Genomic DNA, 24,400 nt, shown 5'->3' with positions numbered 1-24,400 from the left:
GAAGTTATTATGGGTCTAACAATCAGAAAGATATATGAAAAATATGTGAGACTTTTTAGAGAAAAAGCTTCTCATAAAGGAGGTTAATGTAAAATCGTACGAGAAGAGAAACTTCAAGGATATTTCCTTTCATTCCGCGTTGTCGCCCGCGTTTGGAAAATAAAAGTCAAATGAAGGACCAAAGAGACCACGATTTTTTTTTTTTACAATACGCCTCCTGGGCTCCTCCACACAGCAGTGGATTCTCTCTCTCTCTCTCTCTCTCTCTCTCTCTCTCTCACCGAATTCCGTTTCTCTCGATTTTCCCGGGAACAAGAATTTTCGATCTCCAGCGAGCTCTAGTTCATCCCGTTTCCGAAGTTCGAATCCGACGGCCGAGATCGGAGGGGGCGGAATGAATCTGACGGGAGCTGCGAGCTCGCCAAGCAATGGGTCCGGCGATCCCTCCGCTCCCAGGAGGAATTCCAAGAGACCTAAATGTGAGTGTTTCGATTCGCCGAAAAATCCTAATTTTCTCTTTTTTTTCCTTTCGATTGTTGCATTCTCCAACCTTTTGGCATGTTTCGTCGTTTTTTGTGTAATTGTTATTGTTTTTCGTTGATTTTGGACGATAATCTGGAGTTCTTGAGTGGAACGATGATCTTGCAGATAATTTTGGTTTGTATTGGTATATATTGATATATGATGAAAGATTAAGGTTTTTAATAGGTGTTTTAGGATGAAAATAATGGAGATATTTCGTATCAGAACAGACGACGCTTTACTTTTCACGATCTTGGGATGAAATTCATGAAAAATATGTATATGAGAAGGTCGTGATCGTTTAATAGTCTGGAATCTTGTTCAAATTCTGGTTTTGCGTAACGTTTGAAAGGGAAAATAGAAGTATAGGAGAGAATTTGACCTAGAGATGCAGCGACACATGAAAATTTTGGGAAATTTTGAAGCTACGAGGAGAAGATGCGGTCAAATTGATTTCTGTTTTTTTTTTTAGAATATGAGATGAAATTTGCAGGAGACAAGGATTCAGTAGAATTTCCTGTGAAACACATCCGTGAGTATTGGGATTATTTGGTGAATAGCGAAGCTGGTTCGTTATTTTTATACATTTCTATCGGAATTATCAGAGGGAAATGCAGAACCGTTTCTCGTTTTATTTTCTGTTCTGGGAACGTAATTAACATATTAATCTCTCCTTTCTCATGCAAGCCGAGAAAACAAATCTTGGTGAACGGTCTTGGATTAGATTTTGAAGTGATTCATAGACTGGTCCTGGCTCCCTTTTTCTGTAGGTTGTCATAGCTTTATCTTCCGGCCAGAAATAGAGAAGCTCCGTTGCTCGCTGCTGGTCTGGTATGACAACATGAGAGGTGAATTTCAGTAGAAATATGACAACATAATGGTATGGTCAATGATACGGCCTCACTAGACCCACACATGACTAGGGTGTGCTCGGTTTGCCCAAACCTTGATCCCCTAGCTAGTTTGACTTTCATATGCTTGTTTGAATTTGAATTTCATGTGAATTTTCATGCATTTCACTAGACTGAGGGTGTAAGGGGTTGTTTGATTTAGGATCATGCATAATGAGGATCCAAGATCCAAGGGTTTAAAAACCCCCTTTGGTGCCAAATTGAGATATGTTTTTGGAATGAATTGAATTGAGCTTCCCTCTAGAACTCTCTTCTAGCTTCTTTTTCCTACTCCTTCTATCTTCTTCCTCTAATTCTTAATTAGAGATAAAAAAACTCAGATCTGAAATTGGAGTTGTAGTTCAACTCTAGTGTGCTCCTCCTCCATTGAGCCGAGTTATATAGTGTGCTCCTCACATAGCTGATCCTACAGATTTGTATATCTGTTAACAATTTTAGCGACTCCAGCCCATTTCACAGTGGACCAACATTCAATTGGATGATTAGAGGCCAAATTCACGTTTTTGGAGGTCGATCAAAGTAGTTCCAAGAATTAGAACTTGAATCTCACTCGTGTGCGCTAGAAGTGGGAAATTCACCATAGCCGACCACTAGTGAGTATTTTCCGGCCGTTTCTCTGTAGATCAGGCCTATACACGCTAGATGTAGTGATCTGAGCTTAGATCGTCAGTAATTTGCGTGGATCTAGGCTTGGATTAAATGAGCAATCTCATTCTCCAACTGATCCATTTGTTTGGAGTGTTTTTCCTGTACTGTTGATCTTTCCGGCGAAGATTCGGCATATCTGCGTGTGAATTCGTGTTGATTTTGTTCCTAGGGGTCTGTAGACCTTATCTGGACATTTTCAGGGCCTGAGCTACAGTGAGTAGCCCAGAATTTACAAATTCTGATGACTCCCAGCCATATTTCTGCATTTCTGTTCTGTCTTGTCACGGCACTAGAATCCAGTGATGTGTGCACAATTCCCGAGGACTCCGATCACATCTCTCGGCATTTTCGGTGTCTATGGATTGCTTAAGATGTTATCTTGATAATGGAACTGATTGCTCTGGTAAATTGACTCATTTTTCGGCGAGAATCACTGTTTTTCGACAAGCTACACTGGATCTTGTTTGTCTCTATGAGCAGTTTTGCACCATCAACTTTGGAGGTCAATTCCAGCCAATCCTCACGTGCTCATGGGATGATTTTTTGTCCATTGAGACTTGAGAGTGTGTGTAAAAAGGGATGAGCAAAGGTGCACCAGTGGAAGTTGCAGAGGTTGGGCACAATTGATCATTTTTCCGTAAGTCGCAGGTTGTGACAGGGTTTCTGCAAACTGTAGGGTCTTGTTTCTGGGCCTACTTTGGGTGTGTATATTTCCAGATTTACTCTTACATTTTAGCCCATTTTTTGTGTGTTTGTTTACTATTATACAGTGACACTGTACCAAATTGTGCTGGGAAATAGTTTGTATCTTGGGAGATACGGCATTGTAAAGTTGTGTGTAGAAACAATGTATGTACTGTGTAGCCTGTGTACGGCTTGTCTTGTAAGTGCGATCTTTGTATTTCGTGTGTAAATTGTGTTGTAAGCCTGCCAATTGTGGCTAGGGGAGATCAGAGGGTCTGTAATTGAGGCAATTGTGAGTATTTTGTGCTTAAGAGCACCAAGGCAAACCGAAGGAAGAACCAAGTGGGTGAACTTGGACTTGAGGCCACCTACCTATCGGTTAAGGGGGAATTGGTCTCTACCTTGGCTTCAAAGTTTGAGGATCCTAGTAGGGCTGTATCAGTTAATGTGTAGAGCTGATGAAGGTTTTGGCTGAATTGGGGCTGTTGGAAAATGAGGATGAGATTATGTGCAACTGTGACTGATATTAGTCCATCTTCTACTAGATTCTGCTATTTGCAATTCAAAGCCTTTGGCAGCATCGTTCCCCAGAACTTGAATATGGGGGCATGGACCAAATCTAAGCGCATCACTCGTTACTGGGCTGACATCTATGGAAGGAGTTTAATGCAAGAAACACTGAAGATGTGTGTTCCACCTTGGCTACTTCTCGCTGCTTGTGTAGAAGGGTGAAGGAGACATTGCTATATATATTTTGGTCATGCTCTCACTTCAATGAAGCTGTTAGTGATTGCTTGGAGGTGTGTTTGGACATGAAGGATGTCCATTCAGTTAGACATATTCTTGTGGGCTTCTTGGATTAGGTTGAGGGGCAAGAAGTGGATGGTCATATGGAAATGGTGGATCTACATGGTATGGCACTATGTTGGTCTTGATTTAAAGAGAATTCTCCAAATCCTGTTCAAATGCATCATTGAATATAGGTTGAAATTCAGTTGTGCTTGTAGGAAGTAGCCTGGTTTGGAATTGAATTGGATAGGTGTATTAAGAATTCTACTTCTTGGATTTGAAGTTTAGTTTTTAGGCTGCTGATACCTTGTTATCGTCTTGTTTATTTGTTTCATTAGCTTTTCTTTTAATAGCATGTTTTCTCTTTCCTAACCGAAAGGTATATCCCATCTCCTTTCTGCAGATTCCAGGTTCACTCAACAAGAGCTTCCTGCTTGCAAGCCTATCTTGACACCAGGATGGGTAAGCTTAACTCTTTCTAGTGATGACTGTTTTAGTTTATCCAGTCTTTTATCATCTTCTGTACTATCCTCCAAATTGCAATGACAATGACTGTGGTGGTCTATTTTATTTTTGCAGTCAGCTCTTAACTAAATTGAAAGTAATTTTCTGGTTTGTACAGGTCATTACAGCATTTACATTTATTGGTATTATCTTCATTCCAATTGGAGTTGCTTCCTTGAATGCATCACGTGGTGTAAGATTTAAATCTCCTTCATGGCCTAACACAACCTCATGCTTATCTTCTGCATGAGCTCTTTTATTTTTTCTTTCTACTGTTGTCAGTTTTCCTATTCTCATAGAACTAACTGCTTTGCTTATAATTCAGGTGGTCGAAATTGTCCACAGATATGAAACTGATTGCATCCCTAGCAACTGGAAAGGGAAGGGGCTTGATTTCATTCAAAGTGATGCTAACAAGACTTGTACTGCGACTGTAACTGTGAGAATTTCTTGTATTTAATTTGGCTTGATCAATATTTATCCTTAGGACAATTATTACAGGAAAAAACAATTTAAATCTAATGAGCTTTTTCAGGTGCCAAAAAAGATGAAAGCACCTGTATATGTGTACTACCAGCTGGACAACTTTTACCAGAATCATCGTAGGTATGCTCATATGACTTTTCTATGGGTTCTTTGATGACATGAATAATACTGTCATTGTGAATTTTAGCATTCCCTAGTCAAAATTTTCTCAATGGTGCCCTTAGATGTCATTCCTCTTGTAATTTTCATAAAATCATGGTACACAGACATCATCATAGACAGAGTCAAGTGTAGAATCAAACACAAGGACAAATGCAATACGGAGGATGTGAAAATAGAAGTAAAAAAAGTATGAGACCTTTGGTCCAAAAAAGCTCTAACTCCATGAAAATAGAAAAGCAGAGTATGCATAAAGAGATTGGGTTCCATTAACTTGATGCATGTCATAAGTTGACTCATTATATTTATATATAAGGGGAGTAAATTGGAGGTATGCACCTGCATGCACCCGCATGCACCCACACTGGGCCTGTAAAGAAATGAAAGCCTCTAACAAGATCCACCACAATGCCAAAGTGTTCACACCGAAAGCCACAAACGGGTTCACTCACAAAACCCACACAATGGGCAAGAACAAGAGGCTAAAAATAAATAATATTTTATTGATGACCTTTATGCAAGAAACATGCATTATGTGGGGGCTTTGCTCCCATATTTATATACAAAGGAGGAGGACTCCATAGAGAGGTGTTGGAGTAGCAACGGCAACATGTGTTGACTAGTTCAATTACAAATAAAAAAGTAAAAATCCAACCCTAGTTCCTATTCCTAGTTAACAAAAGAAAAAATAAAGAAAGAGAAAAAATATAAATATAAATATAAATATCAATATCAATACAACAACAACAACAACAACTACGCCTTCATCCCAAAACAATTGGGGTCAGCGATATGAACCAAAAAAGAAATTCATTTTGGGTCTTCCACATGAATCCTTTTCCTCCAATCATTTCTATCCAACGCCATGTCCTCGGTGAGGTTCAAAGCATTCATATCATTTCCTATCATCTCCATCCAAGTCTTCCTAGGCCTACCCCGACCTCTTTTAACTAATATATTTTCCCATTTCTCCAACCTTCTAACTGGAGCATCATTAGGCCTTCGCCGAATATGTCCAAACCACCGTAAACGATTCTCTCGCATCTTATTTTCAATGGGTGCAACACCTACCTTCTTACGTATCTCTTTGTTCTGAATCTTATCTTTTATTGTATTTCCACACATCCATCTAAGCATCCGCATCTCAGCTACACTCATTTTTTGAATATGATGTCTCTTGGCAGCCCAACATTCCGTACCATATAGTAAAGCGGGTCTAATAGTCGTCCTATAAAACTTTCCCTTCAACCGCAATGGCATTCTACGATCGCACAACACTCCAGTAGCACTTTTCCATTTCATCCACCCAACCTTTATCCTATGATTTACATCTCCATCAATTTCTCCATACTTTTGAATGATGGATCCCAAATATTTGAAATAATCATTCACCGGTATATCTTGCTCACCAAGCTTCACTACACTCCCATCACTACTTCGTTGCTTACTAAACCGACATTCCATATATTCAGTCTTACTCTTACTCAACTTAAAACCTCTAGCTTCCAATGTCTGTCTCCATAATTCTAACTTAGCATTAACCCCAGCTCTAGACTCATCAATCAAAACAATATCATCAGCCAACAACATACACCACGGTACATTTTCTTGAATTGATCTCGTAAGCTCATCCATCACTATCGCAAATAGGAAAGGGCTTAAAGCAGATCCTTGATGTAACCCAACCGTTATCGGAAAATTGGTTGTCACCCCTCCACAAGTGCGGACATTGGTTACTACTCCTTCATGCATATCTTTAATTATACTAATGTACTTGAGAGAAACACCTTTCTTCATCATTGTCCACCAGAGAACGTCCCTAGGTACTCTATCGTATGCCTTCTCTAAATCAATAAAAACCATATGCAAATCTTTGTTCCTCTCTCTATATCTTTCAATAAGTTGTCTAAGAAGATGTATAGCTTCCATAGTTGATCTTCCAGGCATAAAACCAAATTGATTCTCCGATATCATGACAACCTTCCTCAACCTAGACTCAATCATCCTCTCCTAAAGTTTCATAGTATGACTCATGAGTTTTATACCACGATAGTTTGTGCAATCTTGTATATCACCCTTATTCTTATATAAAGGCACCAAAGTACTCTTCCTCCACTCATTAGGCATCTTATTTGTTCGCCAAATCAAGTTAAAAAGATTTGTCAACCATTCTAAACCTTTCTCTCCAAGCATTTCCAAGCCTCAATAGGTATACCATCTGGGCCAACTGCCCTTCTTGATTTCATTTTCTTCAAAGCCTCTGCAATTTCTTTCTTTTGAATCTTGCGCATGAAGTCACGATTTATCTCATGAAAAGGAATGGAGAAGTCTCCAAGATCTTGGGCATGACTATCATTAAATAGCTTATCAAAATAATCTTTCCATCTCTCCTTAATCTCCTCATCTTTGACTAAAACCCTTTGCGTTTCATCTTTGATACATCTAACCATACCCAAATCCTTCGATTTCCTATCTCTCATCTTTGCAAACCTATAAATATCCTTCTCGCCTTCTTTGGTATCCAACTTGTCATAAACCTCCTTATATACCTTAGCCCTCGCGTTTCGAACAACTTTTTTAGCTTCCTTCTTTGCTATCATATACTTCTCCAAATTCTCATTATCACGACTCTTACTTAGATTTCTATAACACTCTCTTTTAACCTTAATAGCTAATTTGACATCCTCGTTCCACCATGATGTATCCTTACCTAGTGGTGCACCGCCTTTAGACTCACCCAATACCTCCTTAGCTACTTTTCTCATACCACCCGCTATCTTATTCCACATTGATTATGAATCCTCCTCGAGACACCAATCAACTTCCTTAACTACCTGCTCTACACACATTCCTTGTTTAGCTCCTTTCAGTGCCCACCACTTAATTCTAGGATCTATCCTATGTCTATCCCTTTTGCGGCATTGTCTAATTCTAAGATCTAAAATTAAGACTCTATGTTGTGTAGCTACACTTTCTCCTGGTATAACCTTACAATCGATGCAACAACCCCTATCTCTCTTTCTAAGTAGGAAAAAATCTATCTGACTCGTATTAACCCCACTTTTAAATGTTACTAGGTGAGACTCCCTCTTCCTAAACCAAGTGTTTGCTAAGATCATATCATAGGACAAACAAAAATCTAAAATCCTTTCTCCACTTTCATTTCTTTCTCCTATACCATAGCCTCCATGGATATTCTCAAATCCATCCCTACTAATGCCTACATGTCCATTAAGGTCACCGCCGATAAAAAGCTTTTCTCCATAAGATGTCTCTTGTACTACTCCATCTAAATCTTCCCAAAATTGATGCTTAATGGAATCATCTAAACCTACTTGAGGTGCATAAACACTAATAATATTAATAATATCCGTACCTAATACTAATTTAATAAGTAAAATTCTATCACCCTTCCTACGGACCTCAACTACATTATCTATAAACTGACGACTCATAACAATCCCTACTCCATTCCTATTCCTATTTATTCCTGTATACCAAATCTTATATCCCCAAGGTTCTATCACTTTAGCTTTCCCACCTACCCATTTGGTCTCTTGAAGACATAAAATATCAATCTTTCTCCTACACATAACATCTACTAACTCTACCAACTTACCAGTTAAAGACCCTATGTTCCAAGTGGCTAACCTAATTTTATGGTCTTGGACTAACTTCTTTACCCCCACCCGTCCAACAAAGTGAGGGAACCCTTGCCTATTTGACACCACACCCGGGCGCCGGTGTGACGCGTCGCTTCTGGGCGACGACCTAGCAACCCTTGCACATTTATCACTGCCTCCGGGCCTAGAGAGTACAGTGCGTCGCTCAGTAGGGAACGCCCCAACGAAATTCTCATATTGGTTCATTTTCATAGGATATGACAAAGTTTTTATGCTGGCTGTCACAGGCCTACCGCAACCCTCCTCCTTTATCCGGGCTTGGGACCGGCAGTGTATAACTACACAGGCGGAGTTAAATATCAATATAAATATAAATATAAATATAAATATAAATATAAATATAATATATATATATATATATATATACAATTTTAACACTCCTTAAACTTTCGGGACAATAACCAAAAGTTTGTCTAATAGAAAGTGAAAACGGGGAGCAACGAGAGGTTTGGTGAAGAAATCTGCTAATTGATATTCTGATGTAACATAAGACAGATCAATAGTCTCATGTAGATACTCTTTTCGAACATAGTGACAATCCATTTCGATATGCTTAGTATGTTCATGAAAAGTACGATTACTGAAAATGTAGATCGCACTCTTGTTGTCACAATACATGTGAGAGGCTCCTGTCACTTGAACTCTCATATCAATCAACAACCTTCTGATCTCGACTACCTCCATTGTTCTAGTTGCCATGGCCTGATATTTAGCCTCAGTTGATGAAACCAAAATCTTCTACTGCTTCTTGCATCGCCACGAAATCAGAGATTCACCTAAGAAAACACAAAAAATCTGTGGTTGAGTGATTGTTATTGAAATCACCTCCTCAGTCAGTATCAGTATAAACAATTAAATCTAAAAAAGATGAAGCAAATAAAAAGAGACCTTGAAAAAGTGAAGTCTTAATATATCTAATAATACGCAAAACTGCTCCCATGTGAATAAAAGTGAGAACGTGCTGAAATTGACTAGCTATGTGTACAACGCGTGTTATGTCAGGTCTAGTAATTGAAATATAAGAGTACTTCAATAAGTTATCTGTAAGGAATAGGATCTTCAAAAAGTTCATCATCATTTTGCATCTTGGTGTTGGCAATCTCAGGGGTATCAACTCCATTATCATCTACGATTTCAGACCTTGATACAATGTTAAAAGCAAATTTAGACTGAGATAATAAATATCCTCTAGGAGAGTAAGCAATTTTGATTCCTAAGAAATATTTTAAAAATCCTAAATCAGTCATTTTAAAATATTTTTAAGAAGTTTTTAACATTTTCAACTTTTTGTTTATCTTCAGTGATGATCATGTCGTCCACGTAGAAAATAATAATAATAATACAAAAATCTTAACAAACAGCACACTGTCGGTCAAACAAGTTCTAAATCCAATATCAAGCATAACTCGACTAAATCGATCATACAAAGCCTTTGGTGCTTGTTTAAATCCATAAAAAGTCTTTTTCAGAAGAAGAGTTTTGCCCTTAGAAACACTTATACATGGTAGTGCCTCCATATGAACTTCAAATAGGTTTTCATTAAGAAAAACATTTTTGACACCCATTTGAAATATAAGCTATTTTTTATCAGGCGTTAATGCTATTAGATTTCTAACAATGGTCATTCTAGTGACTGAAGCAAAGGTTTCTTCATAATGTATGTCATATTCTTGGGAATATCCCTTGTTGACTAATCTGACTTTATATCTTTCAAGAGTTTCATCACTCTTTGTTTTAATCTTATATACCCACCTACAACCTATAGGTTTTTTCCCTTTTGGAACATCTTGAATGGTTCAAGTATTAACATTTTCTAAAGCTTCTAACTCTATTCTTATAGCTTCTACCCATTCAAAATGTTTTTTAGCTTGAGTATAGGTTGATGGTGTAATGAAATAACGGAAAATGCAAAAATAATGTCACTAAGGGCTTTGCAAGATTACCATAAAAACGGTGCATAAGCACAAACCAATGTCATTAAGGGCTTACAAGATTGCAACACAATGTGCACAAACACACGTCCACTATAGGACAAAACAATAGCCATCATGGGGCAACAACACAAGCACTAAGTGCATATCAAACATTTAAAGAACTAAATAGAAAAACACAAAATGTAAAAATATTTATCTTTATTGAACATAAATGCTTAAGAGAAGCATTGGTTACAAGAGAGGGGTTCAACCCCTATATATACACACAAAGAGAGCATAGAGCCCAATAGAGTTGTTGGGAGCTCCCAACGGTTACAAATGTGACCGTTGGGGAGCCCCCAACAACTTTATGGTCTTTTGATCGTAAAGCCCATGCTCTTTACAAAAAAAACAAAATAAAAAAAATAAAAATAAATAAATAAGAGAAAAACTGCTCTTAATGAACAATACTATTATATGAGTAAAATGACTAAAATACCTTTAGAGGATATTTACCCATTACATCAATATACACACACACACATATATATATATATATGTATATATGTACAAAATGAAACAAATATGTTTTATATATATATATACACAACTTAACACTCTCCCTCAAACTTACAGTGAGATATACCGAAAGTTTGAAAATACAACAAAGATTCAATGAGAAGGATTTAAGTCTTCAAGTGGCTTCAATGAGAATCTCCATCTTTATGACATATAAGAGGGTTTTACAAATACAAGTCTTCAAATGTCTTTTATTGGTGATGCCTTCATCGGCTATCTCCGTTTTCATAATGCATCGAAGATATTTCTTTCTCGGTCCATCACATCTTTAAGAACTTGTAAAGAAAACAAAACATAGGTCCCAACTACAAAAAGAAGGTATTTTAACCAAATAGTTATGAAGTTTCAAAACAATATATATATATATATATATATATATATATATTTGTTTTAAAATTTCATAACTATTTGGTTAAAATACCTTCTTTTTGAACAAAAATAACATTTAAGGAATTTTTTTTTAAGAAAAGTGGTGATATTTTTTAGAAATATTAGATAACCATTAAGAAAGACATGAGGTGCATACCTTAAAAGAGAAATCTTTATGAAATCAAATTTAGACAATGATAAGCTCAAAATCAACATATTTTTCAAGAAAATATAAATATTGATGATAAGGGAATTTAATCACTAAAAAACATATCAATTCTCAAGAAGAGATAAACAATTATGCATAAATAATACCCTAAGTATTTCAACCATGCGTATAATAAAAAAGATGAGTTAATTAAATTCATGCATACAATTATGTGAACCACGCTAATTAATATGAAATACACATATATGCATCATGCAATTAAAGCATATTTAATGCACATGAAACGACAATAAAAAGATAACTATTTTTATCAATAAAATGCACATAACATGCATGAATTTAATATAAAGAGTCTGAAATAAAATAGGGATCTTCGAAACACAAGCTTAGATTCACAAGGGAAAGTGTCATGAATGACACTAAAGCATAACTCTTTAAAAGGGTATAACTGGAAACAAAATAAAAATAAAAAGATATTCTTTATTGATATGAAAAACCAATTGCTTAAGAAGCATTGAAATAGAATACAAGAGGGGCTGCACCCCTTTATATACACAACTGAAAGAGGACTCAATAGAGTTGTTGGACTGTGTCAAATAACTCTATTGCTAGTCAAGTCTGCACAGGACTTTACTAACAACAGTCATTCTAGTTCAAACTAAATTAGATGACATAAAGACAAAAAATAAAAAATAAAGGAAAAAAGATACAAAATATATATATATATATAATATATTATTATTATTATTATTATTATATATATGTACAGTTTTACATTTTAACACTCCCCCTCAAACTTACGGTACAATGAGCGAAAGTTTGTCTAAGAGAAAGTGAAATCGGGAAGCAGCGAGAGGCTTTGTAAAGAAGTCTACTAACCGATATTCTGAAGTGACATATGGCAGATCAATTATCCCGTGTAGATATTCCTCTCTGACGTAGTGACAATCCATTTCGATGTATTTGGTGCATTCGTGGAATGTTCTGTTACTGTCAATGTAGATCGCACTTTTGTTGTCACAGTACATTTGTGAAGCCTTTGTTGCTTCAGCTCCCATGCCAACAAGCAGTTGTCGGAGTCAAACTACTTCTATGGTCGTGGTTGCCATGACTCTATATTCAGCTTCGGTGGATAAGAGAGATCAATGATTCTCCTAAAAAACACAAAAACCAGTGGTTGCGTGTCTGTTATTAGGATCACCTTCCCAATCAACACCAGTATATGCAATTAAATCAAGAGAAGAGGAGGAAGATAAGAAAAATCCTCGTGAAAGAGAAGACTGGATGTATCTGATAATACGCATGACTGCTCCCATATAAACAGAAGTAGGAGCATGTTGAAATTGACTTGCTGTGTGAACAACATGTGCTATATCTGGTCTGGTAATGGATAGATAGGAAAGTGCCCCGACAAGTTGTCTGTAAGGAGTAGGGTCTGCAAGAAGTTTTCCATCATCAATCTTCATTTTAACATTAACAACTTCTGGAGTATCGACTTTCTTATCATCAGTAATACCAGACCTGAAAACAATATCAAAAGCAAATTTAGTCTGAGATAATAAATATCTTCTAGGAGAATAAGCAACTTCAATGCCTAAAAAATATCTCAACAAACCTAAATGAGTCATTTCAAAATGAGATTTAAGAAGTGTTTTGATCGTTTCAACTCCTTGTTTATCGCTTTCGGTGATGATCATATCATCCACATAGAGAAGAAGCACAATGATCCATGCATCAGAATTCTTAATAAACAAAGAGTGTCAGTTAAACGGAATTGAAAACCAATATGAATCATAACACGACTATGTAATGAAATATGCGGAAAAGCAAAGAGTGCATTAAGCACTTACAACATTCACTAATGAACAAACAAAAGGGCTAACACCCAAACCCACAAGAGACAACACAACATAAAAATATAAATGTCTCTTATTGAAAAGAGAGAGAGCTCTCAAGAGTGAAGAATACAAGAGGGGTTCACCCCTATTTATACATAAAAGGACGGGAGGAGGAGTGGCCTTATGGCCTTAAAAAAAGAGCCACCTAGGGGCTCCCATGGAGTCGTTGGGAGCCCCCAACGATCACAAATGTGACCGTTGGGGGCCCCATCGACTCCATGGTGGGGCCCCTTTTAGGTGGGCAAAAATACAAAAAATAAAAAGTAAAAAATAAAAAAAAAGAATTTACAAAAAAGAAAGAAAAGAAACAAGTACCCGATAGGGGTACTTGTGAAATGACTAAAATACCCCTATTGGGTATTTTAGATAATATATATATATATATATATATATATATGTATATAAACACATATATATATATATATATATATATATATATATATATATATATATATATATATATATATATATATATATATATATATATATGAATTACATGTATTTTAACACCCTCCCTCAAGCTTTACGGGGATATAACCGAAAGCTTGTTAAGGAGAAACAAAAAACGAGGAGCAACAAGGGCCTTAGTGAAGAAGTCTGCCAACTGGTACTCAGATGTGACGTAAGGTAGTGCTATGGTTCCTCTCAGGTATTCATCATGTACGTAATGGCAGTCCATCTCAATATGCTTAGTACGCTCATGGAAGGTGTGATTGCTTGCAATATAAATTGCACTTTTGTTGTCACAACACATCTTCGAAGGAGTAGAGATGACAATGCCTATATCACTGAGGAGACTTCTTAGCCATACAAGTTCCATGGTTGTAGTGGCCATAGCACGATATTCCGCTTCCGTTGAGGACAAGGATACTTTGTGCTGCTTCTTGCATCTCCAATAAATCATAGAGTCACCTAAGAAAACACAAAATCCCGTAGTTGAGACTCGGTCATTGGGATTTTCTCCCCAATCAGCATCAGTATAAGCAATTAAATCAAGTGATGAGGAGGAGGAAAGAAAAACTCCCTTAGTTATGGTGTTTTTGATATATCTGGCGATCCTTAAGACTGCACTCATGTGCACGGTTGTAGGTGCATGTTGAAACTGACTGACAGAGTGAACAACATGAGCTATGTCTGGCCGAGTAATGGATAAGTAGGTTAGAGACCCAACAAGTTGCCGGTAGGGAATAGGATCCTCGAGAGGTGTTCAATCTTCCAACCTTAATTTTGTATTGATGACTTCAGGGGTTTCTGTCTTGTTATCATCGGAGATACCAGATTTGGAACAAATGTCAGCAGCCAGTTTCATCTGAGAGAGAATGTACCCTCGAGGAGAGTACGCCACTTCAATCCCTAAAAAGTATCTTAAGAAACCAAGATCAGACAATTCAAAATGTTCTTTTAAAACTTTCTTAATATCATAAATTCCTTGCTTATCACTTCTAGTGATGATCATATCATCAACATAAAGTAGTAAAATAACTACTGAAGACCCTGCACTTTTCACAAACAAAGCAGTGTCAGTATAACATGAATGAAAATTCAAACTTGTCATTACATTACTAAATCTATCATGCCAAGCCTTTGGGGCTTGTTTTAAACCATATAATGCCTTTTTAAGTTTTAGAAATTTATTTTTACCAATACATACTCCTGGTGGGGGATCCATGTAAACTTTTTCATTTAATTCGCCATTCAGAAATGCATTCTTAACATCTAGTTGATAGATAAGCCATTTTTTCACTGACGCAATGGCAATAAGAGTCCTAACACTAGTCATTCTAGCAACAGGTGCGAAGGTTTCTTCATAATCTATACCATATTCTTGAGCATATCCTTTGGCTACTAACCGGGCTTTATAACGTTCTAATGAACCATCACTCTTAGTTTTAATTTTGAAGACCCATCTACATCCAATTGATTTCTTTCCAGTGGGTAACAAAGTTATTTCCCAAGTTTTTTCCTTTTCAAGGGCACTAAGCTCTAAGTTCATGGCTTCAACCCATTGGAGAATGTTTTTGGCCTCATTATAGTGTGAAGGTTCATGAAATGAGTGCAACGCAATTAGACACGCTCTATACCTTGGAGTTAGGGACTCATAGGAAACAAACCTATTAGGAGGATTGGAGATCCGATCGGATCTCCTTAAAGAGGTTTCTTTTATGTTGGATCCTTGAGAGTATTTTTCTAAGGCGCTCATTTGAGTTTGTTGACCACACCTAACATAGGTTTGGATTGGTCTATCACTTTCATCTACAACATTGTCAAGAGGAATATCCTCTAGGTCATTCAAAGACTCATTAGAGATTTCCTCTTCTTGAGGAGTCTCATCTTCTTGAGATAGAAGATCAAATAAAAAAACATATTCACTTTCGTCAATATCTTTAGTTTTCACAAAACCATTTTCATTTTTCAAAAATGTTACATCTTTGGATACATAGAGTTTGTTATTTTTCAAGTCAAAACATCTAAAACCCTTTTGATTTTCTCCATATCCCAAGAAAACACATTCAATAGCTTTAGGAGATAATTTGTCCCATTTATGTGTAAGGACAAAACATTTACACCCAAAAATTCTTAATCTATTGAAATCGGGTGTTCTTTCAAATAGTTTTTCATATGGAGATGTGTTTTGTAAGGATGGAGATATCATTCTATTTATTAAGTAAGTTGAGGTTAAGGCCGCTTCGGCCCAAAAACTCTTCAGAATTTCTTTGGAAATAAGGAGTGTCCTAGTGGTTTCCATGATGTCTCTATGTTTTCTTTCAGCCAAACCGTTTTGTTGGGGAGTCCTAGGACACGATCTTTGATGGCAAATTCCATTTACTTCTAAATAATTTTGAAATTCATTTGATAAATATTCTCCACTCGAATCGGATCTAAGAGTAGAGATATTACTTGAAAATTGATTTTTAACTATCATATGAATTTTTTTTAAGAAGTCAAAGACTTCAGATTTTAAATTAAGAAAGTAGATCCATACATACCTAGTGTAGTCATGAATGAAAGTAACGTAATAGGAGTACCCCCTTTAGACATGACTGGGGAAGGACCCCAAACATCTGAATGAACTAACTCAAAAGGTCTTTTGGACACAAAAGTTCGGTTTGAAAAAGGAGTGGATTTCATTTTGCCATAAATACAATTCTTGCAAACAAAATATTTCTCATTACAAAATTTCTTTCCAAATGGAAAGGAGTACATTTTTGAGAAACTTGGATGTCCAAGTCTTTGATGCCAAATTTCAATATTTTTATCTTGGACATGGTTACAAAAAGAGTTAGTGGGGAGTTTCAAGTTGCTCATGTAATAGAGATTTCCCCTCCTATGGCCTTTGCCCAATCTGCTTCCCGGACCGGAGATCCTGAATAGAGCAATCCTTAGTTGAGAAGGAGATTTCACATCCATGATCACATATTTAAGCAACAGAGAGGAGATTTAAATTAAGTTGAGGTACAACTCTCACATTTGGCACAAAGAAATCTTTGGAAAAGTTTAAAGTTTCAAAACTTTTTACTTGTAAAGATGTACCATCGGCAGTTGAAACATAGGAGTTTTTATAGTTATTACACAAATTGGAAAGCTCATTTTCAAGCGGGGTCATATAAAAGGAAGCTCCAGAGTCAAGGATCCAAGAAGACATACCTGGAGGAGAGGAAGAAGCTATGGCGACACCCGAGGTTGATGGTATCTTGAGTAGAGTTTGAAGTGCTTCCGATAGTTGAGCAAGAGAAAAAGATTCCTTCCCTTTGATGGTTTCCTCTTTCTTTTGAGTAGCTTCTTCAATGAAAGCAACCTTATTTTTAGATGCTTCATTCAACTTAGGGCAATTAGGTCTTATATGACCCGACTTTTGACAATGATGGCAAATGGCTTTTCTATAGTTGCCATTATAATTATTTTGCCTTTCAAAATGCAGAGGTTTGTAAGCTTTCATATGGTTGCCGGGTTTTGATACGGCCAAGACATTATCTCCTCCTTTAATCATGCCAAGACGAGTTTCTTCTTGGCATATTTCGGCTATGGCATCTTCCAAGAGAAGAGGCTTAGATCTATGTAGGAGGAAAAATCTAACTTGTTCATATTCGGGCCTAAGCCCATGTAAAAATTGGAAAAAATGCTCTTTTTTCATTTGTTCTCTCATTAATTCCACATCCACACTAGAAACCCATTTTGGTTCTAGTAAGGATAGTTCATCATATAGGGGTCCAAGAGTGATAAAGTAATCCTTTACACTCATTTCTCCTTACTTGATAGTCCGGATTTTTTCTTGAAGAAAGAATTGACGAGCAAGGTCTTTTTGAGTAAACATACCTTTCATAAAGAACCATGCTTCATTAGCCATCCGAAACTTGGCAATGTTGGCGCAAATCTTGAGCTCCACATTGTTCATGAACCAAGCAAGAATCTTGGCATGCTTACTTTCCCAATCTTCCACTTTAGATTGGTGATCTTCAATGGCCTTCATGCGAGCATTTCCTTCAAGAGCTTTTTCTTGATCACCATCCATCTTAGTTAGTTGGAGTTGTGGTTCCGGAATGGTGCCCATAACGTATCCCCAAAGTTTTTTACCTTTGAGGTTGTTCTCCATGGCGGCGGCCCACATCATGTAGTTGGAGCCATTGAGCTTGAAGGAAAGATCAATCTTTTGTTCTCCTTCCATTTTAATCACTCACAAGAGGATAAATGAAGAGAGATACAACAAGAAAAAAATATAGCAACACAACTAGCTATATTAAGAACAAGAGCATACACAAGGCTCTGATACCATGTAATGAAATATGCGGAAAAGCAAAGAGTGCATTAAGCACTTACAACATCCACTAATGAACAAACAATAGGGCTAACACCCAAACCCACAAGAGACAACACAACATAAAAATATAAGTCTCTTATTGAAAAGAGAGAGAGCTCTCAAGAGTGAAGAATACAAGAGGGGTTCATCCCTATTTATACACAAAAGGAGGAGAGGAGGAGTGGCCTTATGGCCTTAAAAGAAGATCCACCTAGGGGCTCCCATGGAGTCATTGGGAGCCTCCAACGGTCACAAATGTGACCGTTGGGGGCCCCATCGACTCCATGGTGGGGCCCCTTTTAGGTGGGCAAAAATACAAAAAATAAAAAGTAAAAAAAAAAAGAATTTACAAAAAAAAAGAAAAGAAACAAGTACCCCTATCGGGTACTTATGAAATGACTAAAATACCCTTATTGGGTATTTTAGATTATATATATATATATATGAATTACATGTATTTTAACAGACTAACCCTATCATACCAAGCTTTCGGTGTTTGTTTAAGTCCATAAAGAGCTTTTTCTAAGCGAAGAACTTTACCCTTAGGAATACTTACACTACGAGGGAGTTCCATGTATACTTCTTCAACTAGTTTTCCATTTAAAAAATAGACCATTTTTTGATAGAAGCTAAGGCAATTAAGGTTTAGACAGTTGTCATACAAGCCACCGGAGCAAAGGTTTTTTCATAATCAATCTCATATTTTTGGGCATAACCTTTGGCTACTAATCGGGCTTTATATCTTTCAAGAGTACCATCACTCTTGGTTTTAATTTTATAAACCCATCGACATCCTATAGTTTTCTTCCCTAGAGGAAGATCTTGAATAGCCCATGTAGAAGCCTTTTCAAGTGCATCTAATTCAACTTTCATGGCTTCTATCCATTTGATATCATTTTTTGCTTGAAAATATGTGGATGGTTCTTCATATGAGTGAATTAATGCAATAACTGACCTATATGTGGGTGAGAATGACTCGTATGATACAAACTTTCCTGGAGGCCTCGAGACTCGGGATGATTGTCTAGTTGGAATGCTAGAATATTTTTCAAGTGCACATGGAGGATTAGACTCTTGTCGCCTGAAATATTGAATACTAGTATCCCTATGAACTTCTTCATTTTCAACATTATGATTAAGATCAATAATTCTTTGATCATCATCAAAGTTATAGTCAAGGTCATATTTGTCAGATGTTGATGTTAGATCTAGCAAAAAGGAGTACTCAGTGACGTCTTTTAATTTTCTAAAATCAAAGAAGCTCTCCTTTTCAAGAAAGGAAATATTTCTAGACACATATAGTCTATTATTTTTGAAGTCAAAACATCTATAACCTTTCTGATTTTTAGCATATCCTAAAAAGGCATAGGAAATTGCACGAGGGGAAAGTTTATCATTTTTGTCAGTAAATATGAAACATTTGCACCCAAATATTCTTAGTCTAGAGTAGTCTGGAGAAATGTTCATAAGTTTTTCAATGGAAGTGATATTTTGTAACGAAGAAGATAACATCCTATTAATGAGATAGGTGGCAGTTAAGGCAACTTCTGCTCAAAAGTCTTTCGGGACTTGATTTGCTATTGATAAAGTCCTAGTGGTTTCTATAATATGACGATGTTTTCGTTCCGCCAGTCCATTTTGTTGAGGTGTATAAGGACAAGATCTTTGATGTGTAATGTCATGCAATTTAAGATAATTTTGAAAATCTGTGGATAAAAACTCTCCCCCTAAATCTGTTCGAAAAATAACAATATCATTTTGAAATTTGTTTTTAACCATATTATAAAAAGTTTGAAAGTATGAAAATACTTCAGACTTATGTTTGAGAAAGTAAATCCATGTATGTCGGGAGAAATCATCGGCAAAAATAATATAGTAAACAAATCCTTCTTTAGAAATTACTGGTGCAGGATCCCAAACATCCGAGTGTATTAATTCAAGTGGTCTTGAAGAGAAAAAGGTTTTGTTCTGAAATGGTAATATTTTCATTTTGCCGAGAATACAATCTTTATAATAAAATGATTCAGAGTTACAAAATTTTCATAGATTTGAAAAATGTTGGATTTTGGCTATATGTGGGTGACCAAGTCTCTTATGCCACAGTTTCAACTCTATTTTTTGAATATTACAACAAAAAGCTTTCTTTGGCATTTCCAAAAAATCCATGTAATAGAGTCCTCCTTCTTTATGGCCTTCCCCAATCAGCTTGCCTGACTGACGATCCTGTACCCAACAACCATGAAAATAAAATAAAATATTACACCTATAATCATAAATTTGAGATACAAATAAAATATTTAAATTTAATTTGGGAACATATCTAATTTTTGAAATAGAAAATTTCTTTGTTTTATAAATTTTTTCAAAATTTTCTATTCCTTCTATTTCAAGAAAAGTCTCATTAGCGGTAAAGACCTTTGACACACTTGTTTTATTTTTAACATATTTGGATGGACTTTGATTATTTGGGGTCATATGAAAAGATGCACCAGAGTCAAGGAGCCAAGAAATTTTACCTGGATCGGAAAAAGATGAGGCTGTTGCGCCGGTTGAAGCTTCAGATGAGGAAGAAAAACCTTTGATGAGAGACTGAAGAATCTCCGTTAGTTGGGCCAGGAAAACTGGTGCATCCTGATCTTTAGGCTCCCATTCAACAATTGTAACTCTTTTTTCTCACAGCTCCTTAAGTTTGGGGCATTGTGGCCTGTAGTGTCCCGGTTCATGACAATGATGACAAATAACTTTCTTCTTATCATAATCACCATTTTGTCGGTTAAAGTGAGGAGACCTATATGATCAAAAATGATTCCCTGGTCTAGACACGGCTAAAACGGAATCATCTTCAATTTTTGAAGAACCTTTTCAGAGATGATTTTCTTCCATTGTTAACTCTTCAATAGTTTCAACAATAGAAGTAATTTTTCCTCGGTGAAGGAGGGCCGATTTAGTGGTTTCAAATTTTGGCCTTAATCCAGTGATAAACGGGTAAAAATGTTCAGCATCGAGTTATTTCTGACGAAGCTCGATGTCTTCGGCATAATGCCACTTTGGTTCTAAAAGGGAAACATATATGTATATTTGTATGTATGTGTGTATTTATATAGTAGGCAACTGAACTGGAAATCTTGTGATATTTTTTTGGTAAAAGCTATAATCTTGAGGCCCTCTCAAGGTTTTGGAAAATCAACTATATTAAAAATGTGACAAAATTGTAAAAAGTATTTGAGAAGAAATGAAAAAAATCGTGGAATATGATCTCCTTTCTTTGTCGGTTTAAACTTTAAATATTCTTTTCAATGTTATTGTCACTTTTCACGTTCTAATCTTTTCGTAAAGAACATTAATAAAAAAAAATCTAAATTTTTTCTAACATTTCCTTTCTTACATGGTTTCTGGGATTTTCCATGACTTATAGAAAAGTGAAAATATCTCAAAGTTGGCCGTAAAATATTGCCAAGACCTGTACACACGTGAGAGAGTCTATTCAGATACTATGATGCACATGCCTTTGGGTTTTTGTACATTCAACTCACCAAAAGGCTAGATGTGGTGTTTGCTCAAACCATCTTTTCATCCTTATAGTATTCCCAGAGAAAATTGATCATGTCAAACAAATCCTGAGCCCCTAAAGCAAAGCATTTTTCTTGGTAAAGTTTCATACTTTTATATATCAAAAGGTATAGAATGACTCAGATGTCCAGAAATTTCACAACATTTTTAATTAAGGGTACACTTGGATACCAAGGTGGAAATCCTCATTAATTTGAGAAGAATTCTAGCATGGTCGTCCCACATGTTTTATTTCATTCAGAGTGTCATTCAACTGGAGTCCAAGTTTCTACTATTTTCTTATAAATTTGCAATTTCAACAAATATAAGCCCCCACCATAGAAATTACTTTACCATTTATATATGTAGTAATTACAATTCTGAAATTGTTTGGGCCATAGTTTTTTCCTTTTCCAGTAAAGGTCATGTAAGCTCATCTTTCTCTCCTTTGTTAACTCAAACTTAATCAACTCTAAAACCTAAGGCACCCTAAGTTTCACTTAGAATTTATCTAGAGAATGAACAATTAACTTAAAGAAGGCAGTATCATCCTATTTTAGGAACTTAGGATGGGTTTGGTTGGACATGGGATTGGCATTATTCACCTTGTGTCAAAATTGTTGTGTTCTCTGTGTTCTTGTCCAATTGAGTTGGCATGGGTTATGCATGAAATGTGCATATTTTATGACATCATTGTGATAGTTTTCACATGTTTATATTTTCCTTTGACAGCCCATCCACACACTTTTTGAGTATTTTTTTTTAATTAAAAAGTAATAGAAAGGCCAATAATGTTTCAACTAAGATTTTGGATTTTTAGATTTTATGTGAAATTCTTCTGTTCTGAAGCATCATCAGTTTGAGTCCATTTGCAGATTATTTCCAGTTGTTATTGACTTGCAAACATATTATTCTTCAGGTATGTCAAGAGCAGGAGTGACAAACAGTTAATGGACAAGAAGTATGAAACTGAGACTGGTACCTGTGACCCTGAAGCTAAAGGTGCAAATGGTCCTATTGTTCCATGCGGTCTCATAGCATGGAGTTTGTTCAATGACACATATGGGTTTTCAACCAGTAACACAACATTCAAAGTCGACAAAAAGAACATAGCTTGGAAGAGCGACCGTGAGCATAAATTTGGAAAAGATGTTTACCCTAAGAATTTTCAAAAAGGCAGCCTTATTGGGGGTGCAAAACTTAATGAAAACATACCTGTATGTGCTGTTTGTCTACTTTGTTGATGTTCTTGTTTCTGTTGTATGTGTGCTGTCTCTTCCTGTTTGTGCATTGTTTCTTTTCTTGGCATTTGGGACTATGGGAACATAGTTGATCTCTAACTGAACTTTTGTTCTGCATATAACAGCTGAGTCAGCAAGAGGACCTTATTGTTTGGATGCGAACAGCTGCACTGCCAACCTTTAGGAAGTTGTACGGGAGGATACATGTGGACCTTGAGGCCAATGAGAAAATATATGTAGTGATACAGAACAACTACAACACATACAGTTTTAGTGGCAAGAAGAAGCTGGTGCTTTCAACAACAAGTTGGCTTGGCGGAAAGAATGACTTCCTTGGTATAGCATATCTGTCTGTTGGTGGATTGAGCTTCTTCTTGGCAATGGTCTTTATCGTAGTGTACCTTGTCCACCGAAGGTTAGTAACAATTTTGTCACTCATCTGTACCATTAGATTGGTTTCGCGGTGCTTGTTAGGTTATATTCAACTTTGTTGCTTCTTTAAAGATAGAGATTTGATGAAACATTGTTCTCTGATATGAAAATTGGCAGTATAGTTGTGTAGGATGATGATAGATACTTTTAATTGTTGCAATGTGAACCTTTCCTTTTGTGTAAAGTTGGTGCTTCAAAATGCCCACCTTGATGCTATTACTACTCGGTGATGGTGCTGGGTGCCTCAGGAAGCTGCCTTTGTTGTATAGACGTGCTTATCAATGTGTGTGTCTGTGTGTGCATATGCATTTATATTGCCATGTGGTACCTGCCATAACTATGCCATACTACATACCAGTACCTGTAGGTGTTTGATAGGTTTCTTCTGACCTTCCAGACATTGGAAAGAATGGTTTAGAAAAGGACTCCATCTCTCAGCCTCGTCTTAATTTTATTTATTTCTTCTATAGAATGCCATCCTTCTGTTTGCTAATTGATGGGGCTTGCACTAATACAAATTCTTTCACCTGCATTTTTTTTGCTTGTAACTGTTAGAATCAGTGATTGTCTATAACATAGCTGCCATTTCCAACAAACTCTGGGTTAACTGGCATGTTTAACTTCTAGCATGCTTCATGTTATCTTCTTTTCCCCAGTAATTTTGTCATTTTAGTTTCTGTGTTGGTGATTGATTTTGTCAGGGAAAGCACCTCAAATATTGGCTGGGTTAATGAATCATGTTATGTCCGCCCCCCCTTCAATCTTCATATTCTTTCATGTTACTGTGGATAACTTAGATGGTTTTCCTACAGGCCTTTGGGAGATCCATCATATTTATCTTGGAACAGAAATCCGGCAGGAAACTAAAAATACGAGCGATGGACAAGTCTCGTGACGTTCTACTTCTACCCTTGCACCAGTTACATTGCTGCGGCAGCTAATATAAGAAGCACTAATCCACATGTAAATAAAGTATTTTTTGTTATATATAATACATTTTTTGCTCATTTTTTGTAAATCTTAAGCTTCACTGGTTATAAATCAATAAATATATTCCTGTCCACCTCAA

The 24,400-nt window shown here is 36.3% G+C and overlaps 1 protein-coding gene across 1 annotated transcript; it reads left to right on the top strand.

The window, feature by feature from the left end:
* The first annotated feature begins 270 nt into the window (after positions 1 to 270).
* LOC149831619 (ALA-interacting subunit 3-like) lies at positions 271 to 24,400 on the top strand. The gene is made up of 8 exons (XM_090014020.1): positions 271 to 479; positions 3,958 to 4,016; positions 4,177 to 4,251; positions 4,384 to 4,497; positions 4,594 to 4,664; positions 22,578 to 22,875; positions 23,025 to 23,314; positions 24,144 to 24,400. Exons 1-8 carry the CDS (start codon positions 395 to 397, stop codon positions 24,196 to 24,198), a joined length of 1,047 nt encoding a protein of 348 aa, XP_089870146.1. The 5' UTR covers positions 271 to 394; the 3' UTR covers positions 24,199 to 24,400.

This window comes from Nuphar pumila, chromosome 7 (assembly GCF_984573655.1).
Source record: "Nuphar pumila chromosome 7, dmNupPumi1.hap1.1, whole genome shotgun sequence".
NCBI classification, from domain to species: domain Eukaryota; kingdom Viridiplantae; phylum Streptophyta; class Magnoliopsida; order Nymphaeales; family Nymphaeaceae; genus Nuphar; species Nuphar pumila.
Note: the sequence above shows the minus strand (reverse complement) of the source record. Positions and strands in the feature narration are given on the sequence as shown.

What these genes read in the sequence shown, in the direction of transcription:
- LOC149831619 (XM_090014020.1), top strand. Translation starts at nt 395, where the DNA reads ATGAATCTGACGGGAGCTGCGAGCTCGCCAAGCAATGGGTCCGGCGAT. An exon ending in TTTTACCAGAATCATCGTAG is followed by an intron (nt 4,665 to 22,577) that starts GTATGCTCATAT and finishes ATTATTCTTCAG; the next exon opens with GTATGTCAAGAGCAGGAGTG. An exon ending in AACTTAATGAAAACATACCT is followed by an intron (nt 22,876 to 23,024) that starts GTATGTGCTGTT and finishes TGCATATAACAG; the next exon opens with CTGAGTCAGCAAGAGGACCT.